This window comes from Nicotiana tomentosiformis, chromosome 8, assembly GCF_000390325.3.
Source record: "Nicotiana tomentosiformis chromosome 8, ASM39032v3, whole genome shotgun sequence".
Classification (NCBI taxonomy): Eukaryota; Viridiplantae; Streptophyta; class Magnoliopsida; order Solanales; family Solanaceae; genus Nicotiana; species Nicotiana tomentosiformis.
Genome location: NC_090819.1, coordinates 63265598 through 63272769, shown reverse-complemented (window position 1 = coordinate 63272769; position 7172 = coordinate 63265598). Strand labels below are relative to the sequence as shown.

The following is a 7172-nucleotide window of genomic DNA, read 5'->3' as shown; positions in this document are numbered from 1 at the left end:
GATACTAGGAGGGAATCAAGTTCCTTAAGAATACATTATGAATTCAGTAGTTTATTGTGGTTAGAATTTATTTATGTTTCTTCTACATTTATGTTTCTGTTTTGTTTATAGGTTGCATAATTTATTTTTGAATACAGATTATTAACAGCGGCTACTTCATTGCTGAGCATTGATACAGTCTTGGACACAGTAGGCAGAATTTTGGATCTTCTTGGACACACAATATTTATGTATCTCAGCATTTCATAAGCTGGAGCACAATCTAATGCTGAATCTTTCAATTCCTCTTCTCTGTTACAAGTCCATAGCTCCCAAGTCTATGGAATCAATCATGCAAATTCAATAAGCACATTATCGCCACCGAAACTAACCAGTGACAGAACAAAGGGTTTAACTTATGTATGCTGACAGTCTAAAAGAATTTTCACGCTGCCGGTATGTAGTTTAACTTGTTATAGCAAGCCACTCGGCTTTTTTCTAGGTTATTGGTCCTATTATTTTTAGAGGGTTAGTGTAGTTGCCTTTTAAGTAACCTTCTTGTGCACTGCCAATATATAGAAGTTAAACTCATAAAATAGATTGCACCTAGAAGATAGCAAAACATTAGTTGCTTACATATCAGAGAAGTTTGAGAGAGAGTCAGTCTGATAAAACCTGTAATCTTCTTGCCACTTACAATCTCAAGTAACAGTACCCCAAAGCTAAATACCTCGGATTTGGTTGAGAAAAGCCCTTGTAGTGCATATTCAGGAGCCATGTGTTTACTAGAATCGTAAAATATACACAAAAGTTATAAGCCATCTCTATATATATCAGGATTCAGGAGCAATTATCACAAGAACTAGTTGAGCTCAGGAAGGTTGCATGCATGCTTACTAAGTTCCAGGAACTCGATATGTATTACACCCACCAAATTAGATGAGATACTTTTATTTTTAGACTGTTCCAAAATAAATGATACATTTCTAAATTTGGAAATAATTCAACTTTAAACTCTTCATTTTACCCTTAATGAGAAGCTTTTATAACCACACAAATCTCAGGGCCCCACAAAACTTTTACCCCTTAATCTTTTAAGACCACAAGTTTCAAAAGTCTTTTTTTTTTCTTAAACTCCGTGTTGAGTCAAATTACCCCATCTAAATTGAAACAGAGGGAGTAACTTCTGAATCTTTGCCACCAAAAACACGCGCCAATCCAAAATCTGAAATTTTGGGGTTTATTTCACTGTCTAGAAGAATGTTAACAGCCTCCAGATCTCTTAGCTGATGCTATTTTGGAAGCTCCAAGAAGGTCAATTACAAGATCTCAAGTTAAAGAGTTTTGGAAGCTCCAAGAAGGTCATTTACAAGATCTCAAGTTAAAGAGTTGCACACTAAGGTTGCTGGACTTCAATGAAAGAAAAAGCTTTTAATTGTAGAGGACGAGCTCAAGCCCAAAAGAAATGTATTGTACAAGTTTTACAATTATTTGGTGGCCCAAATTGAAGTCCAAGAGGACGAAGATTGGGTCTCGAACTCGGCCCTTGAAATCCAGCAAAAGAGCACCCAGAAGAGCTCAAGTTGAGCTTAAAAGAGTTCCAAAATGGGGTGTTTGAAAAGGAGCTCAATTGGAGTCCAAACCAATGGTCCAAACTAGTAGTTTTAAGGTCAAAATCTGCTCCAAAGGGATTTGACCGCACACCCTACCTAATTTTAATGACTTTTTATGCCTTAGCAGCCACCCTACCTAATTTTAATGACTTTTTATGCCCTAGTAGCCACCCTACCTAATTTTAAAAACTTTTACTGCTATAAATAAGGAGCTCTTCTCATTCATTGAGGCACTTCATTATTGATTAAGAATATTATACTTTGAGAGTTCTTTTGAACCTTTGTTACTTATGCTTTGAGATTTATCTTTCAACATTTACTAGTTCATAGTTCAAGGTAGTAAGATAAATTCTTTATTGTGATATCATTGATTACTTTGTGGTATTCTTAGAAGTTGATTGATACGAGTTATTAATTGTTGTCTCAAGTTACTCGTAAAGCGGTCAAGATCTGAATCTATTGTTTTGATTTATTTTTAAGTAAATGTGTTTGATTTCGTCAATAAATCAAAACGTTGTTGCTTGGATCTTGTCAAGGCTATAAAACTTGCGTTCTTGGAAGGTCTTGGAATTCTTTCCTTGAATTTTTCTATATCCTTTATTTTTTACACTTTAATTCTAGTTGTTCAATTCCTTATTGTTATTGCTTCCGCATTTACTTCTCAAATTCTTACTCTAGTTTGGATTTCTGACCTTGTTGTTATCAAGTGGTATCAGAGAGGTTCTATCAAGATTTCGTTCTTGATAATTCTGGGGATTTGCTGAATACTAAGAGCAAAAAAATGAGTTTAAAAAAAAAGCAAAAAAAAAAAATCAGTTTAAAAAGAAAACGAAAAAAAAAAGAATTTCTTGCTCTCTATGAACTTTCTTTTGTATCTAATTTGTTTCCAAAAACTATCAAAGGAAACAAGAAGAGGGGATCCCAGATTTCAAAGATAAAAAAAAAATTCAATTTTTCCTACTCTTTCTAATCTAAATATATAATCCTTTCCTTTTTGTTCGTGTCTTGTTTCAACCGAGCCTAATAGTTCTAGGATTTGGTTCTTCTTTCATTTGTTCCCCAAAAATCTATATTTTACTACTAAGAACTTTATACGAGTTGGGTTTAATTATAAATCTATAAATTATTTTATCAAAGGTTATTTCGAGAGGAAAAAAGCAAAGTGTGTGAGAACAATTGAGAGAAAAGTCAATTTGTTTGATACAGTTTAATTATTTAAGATGTCACGTACAGGTAGTGATGATGAATAAATGGTTCTTCAAGAAGCCGAAATCAAAGCAAGAAATAATTTTACCTTACAAGCTATGCATCAACAATTCGAAAGGTGGAATTTGCAACTCCAAGAGATGAGGGACACCATTGCTGAGCAAAATGATACAATAGCTGAACTTAGAAGGAGAAATAATATAAGGCCCAAAGCTAGGAGAAATGTACCCTTTGCTTCCATTGTAAATCAAGAAAACCCTAGAGATGTAATGATATTGATTTTGATAGGGTGGAAAGAGATAGAAAGGGACAAAGAGGTAGAGTAGAAGATGGTAATATAAGTAATATAAATATGAAGATGCCATCTTTCAAGAGAACAAGGGATCCAGACTTGTACCTTGATTGGGAGAGAAAGGTTGAAGCCATCTTTGACTGTCACAACTACTCTGAGGGTAAGAAGGTTAAACTTGTTGTTGTTGAGTTTTCTAACTATGCTGCTATTTGGTGGAAAAAGCTTACTAAGGACAGATTGCAAGAAGGACAAGCATCAATTGCTACTTGGGTTGAGATAAAAAGGGTGATGAGGAAGAGATTCGTACCATCACACTTTCAAAGGGAGCTACAACAACATCTTCAAACATTGAAGCAAGGGTACATGTATGTGGATGAGTACTTTAAGGCTGTGGATATGGCTATGATGCAAGCTAATTGTATGGAGGAAGAAAAGGCTACAATGGCTAGATTTTTAAATGGTTTAAATAAGGAAATAGCTGATGTAGTAGAATTACAATAATATGTAACAATAGATGAGTTAGTTGATTTATCTGTAAAGGTAGAAAATCAAAACAAAAAAAAAAGCAAACTAGCTCGTGGAAAGGTCGGTCAAACAACATCTCCAAGAAGCCATGGCCGAATCAAGAGATGAAGAGTTCTTCTAAACCTCAAGAAGATAAGGATAAAGGTAAATTTTAGAACAAAGAGAGAGGTAAAACCTTTAACCCTAAATCTTTTACACCTTCTAATTCTATTCAATGTCATAAATGTAAATGAAGGGGACATATGATGCATGAATGTCCAAGTAGAAGAAACATCATTCTTAGAGAAAATGGAGGATATGAGAGTGAAAAAAGTGAGGGAGAAGAAGAGGAAGATGTGAGTGATGAAAATCATATAGAACTACCTAATGATGGCATGATTGGGGTAGTTAGGAGGATTATGACTCTCAATTTGGGAAGCAATAGTGAAGAACAAAGGGAGAATATATTTCATACTAGGTGTGGGATAAAGGGAAAAACTTGGTCTATTATCATTGATAGTGGTAGTTGTGCTAATGTGGTGAGATCGTACTTTGTGAAAAAACTGGGACTTGCATGCGTGAAATACCCTACTCCCTATAGACTCCAATGGTTAAATGATAGTGATGAACTAAAGGTAAACAAGCAATGCATGATTTCATTCAATGTTGTTAGATATGAGGATGATATTCTTTGTGACATAATCCCTATGCAAGCTTGTCATATCTTACTGGGTCATCCTTGGCAGTATGATAGGAATATTTTTCATGATTGAAGGAAGAATAGATATTCTCTTAAGCTAAATGGTAAGCAATTTACTCTTGTACATTTATCTCATTCTCAAGTGTTTGAAGATCAAAAGAGATTACGAGAAACAATGGAAAAACTAAGGGGAGGGATAAAACGTGAGCTTGAGGAAAAAGAAAAGAAAAGGGGCCAAGAGTTAGAAAAAAAAAGAGATGGCCGATAGAAAGAGAGAGAGGGCAGCAATTTGAGAGAAGAGATAAAACTGGGTTTGAATGAAAAAATAGAAAGTCTTGGTGAGAGGAAAAAGGCTAAGGAAAGGAAAAATAGAGTTTCTATTTAAAAGCCAATGAGTGTTTCAATGCAAGAAAAGAGGGGTTGCCCATAATACTACTTACTTACAAAGAAGCTTTGATTAATTCTGAGTTACAAACTTTTTCTTTGCCAAGTAGTATTTTTTCTCTTTTGCAAGATTTTGAAGGTGTCTTTCCTGAAGATATTCCTAATGGATTGCCACCTTTGCGTGAAATTTAGCATCAAATTGATTTTTTGCTTGGATCACAAATTCCAAATAGGCCTGCTTATAGGAGTAATCCATAAGAGACAAAAGAGCTTTAAAGCCAAGTTAAGGAGTTGCTTGAGAAAGGCTTTGTGAGAGAGAGAATGAGCCCTTGCTCTGTTCCCGTCCTATTGGTACCTAAGGATGGAACTTGGAGGATGTGCGTGGATTGTAGAGCAATCAACAAGATAATGGTAAAGTATCGCCATTTTATTCTTCGTCTTGATGACATGTTCGATTAGTTACATGGATCCAAAATCTTTTTTAAAATTGATCTAAAAAGTGGTTATCATCATATTCGAATGAATCATGGAGATGAATGGAAAATTACTTTTAAGATCAAATATGGGCTTTATGAGTGGTTAATTATGCCTTTTGGCTAGACTAATGCACCTAGCACTTTTATAAGATTAATGAATCATATCTTTAAGTATTTTCATAGAAAATTTGTTGTAGTGTACTTCGATGATATCTTGATCTTTTCTAACACTTTAGAAAAGCATGTAGAACACCTAAAACAAGTTTTTGAAGTTCTTAGAAAGCAACTTTTATTTGCTAATCTTAAAAAGTGTACTTTTTGTGTGGATCGTGTGATTTTTTTGGGTTTTGTGGTTAGTTCTAAAGGAGTTGATATTGATTAAGAGAAAATTAAAGCAATAAAAGAATGGCCTAAACCTAAAAGTGTAACTGAAGTTAGGAGTTTTCATGGACTTGCTAGTTTTTATAGGAGGTTTGTGAGAGACTTTAGCAGCATTGCTTCTTCTTTAACTGAAGTTATTAAAAATGATAAGATTTTTACATGGGAAAAGAACAAGATGATGCTTTTAACTTGTTGAAAGAAAAGTTATATTTTGCTCCATTGTTACAATTGCCTAATTTTTCTAAATCTTTTGAAATTGAATGTGATGCTTCTGGCAAAGGAATAGGTGATGTTTTGATGCAAGATTCTAAACCTATTGCCTACTTTAGAGAGAAGTTGAGTGGAGCCAAATTGAACTATTCCACTTATGACAAAGAGCTATATGCTTTGGTACGGGCTTTAGCCACATGGCAACATTACTTGTGGCCAAGAGAGTTTGTCATTAAAACTCACCATGAATCCTTGAAATACTTGAAAAGTCAAGGCAAGCTTAGTATGAGGCATGCTAAGTGGGTTGAATTCATTGAAACATTTCCTTATGTAATTTCTTACAAACAAAGAAGAGAATGTTGTTGCTTATGCACTTTCAAGAAGGTATGTCTTAGTTTCTACTCTGATTTCTTAATTGATGGGTTTTGATCAAATTAAGGTACTTTATGCTAATGATGTTGATTTTGGAAAAAAATTTGCAGATTGTAAGTTGGGTCCTTTTGAGAGGTTTAATCTCCAAGATGGGTTTCTCTTTAAGGAAAATAAGTTGTGTATCCCTTATTGCTCTTTACATGAAGTATTTGTAAGGGAAGCACATTGTGGGGGGCTTATGGGTCACTTTGGAGTCCCAAAAACACTAGACATACTTACTGAAAATTTCTTTTGGCCTGGAACGAGAAAAGATGTTGAAGGAATGTGTGTACAGTGTTTGGAATGTAAACAAGCTAATTTAAAGTATTACAACATGGTCTTTACGCGCCATTACATGTTCCTACTTCACCTTGGATTGATATTTCTATGGATTTTGTGTTTAGTTTGCCTAGAACAAGGTATGGTAAGGATAGTATATTTGTTGTGGTAGATAGGTTCTCCAAAATGGCTAGTTGTATTCCTTGTTTAAAGACTAATGATGCTTCACATGTTGCTGATCTTTTTGTAAAAGAAGTTGTTAAATTGCATTGTATACCTAGAAGGCTAGAACTATTGTTAGTGATAGGGATGCTAAGTTTTTGAGCCACTTTTGACGTGTATTTTGGGGGAAGTTAGGCACTAAATTGTTGTTTTCTACTTCTTATCGCCCATAAACGGATGGACAAACTGAAGTAGTTAATAGAACCTTGGAAAACATGTTGAGGGCTGTTTTGAAAGGTAAATTGATTTCTTGGGAAGATCACATACCTATGATTGATTTTGCTTACAATAGAACAATCCATTCTTCTACATGTATGTCTCCTTTTGAGGTTGTTTATGGTTTTAATCCCTTTACTCCCCTTGATTTATTATCATTACCTACTAATAATATTGCTAATCTTAATGGTAGGACAAAGGCTAAGATGATGAAAAACTTTCATGAGCAAACAAGGCTTGTAATTGAGAAGAAAAATGAGCAAACTTCCTTGAGAAAGAATAAGGGTCGAAAACAAGTT

General features: G+C 34.3%; 1 protein-coding gene across 1 annotated transcript; it reads left to right on the top strand.

Moving 5' to 3' along the window:
• The first annotated feature begins 3150 nt into the window (after positions 1-3150).
• LOC138897590 (uncharacterized) lies at positions 3151-3591 on the top strand. Its single transcript, XM_070183577.1, has one exon. It carries the CDS (start codon positions 3151-3153, stop codon positions 3589-3591), a length of 441 nt encoding a protein of 146 aa, XP_070039678.1.
• Positions 3592-7172: the final 3581 nt, after the last annotated feature.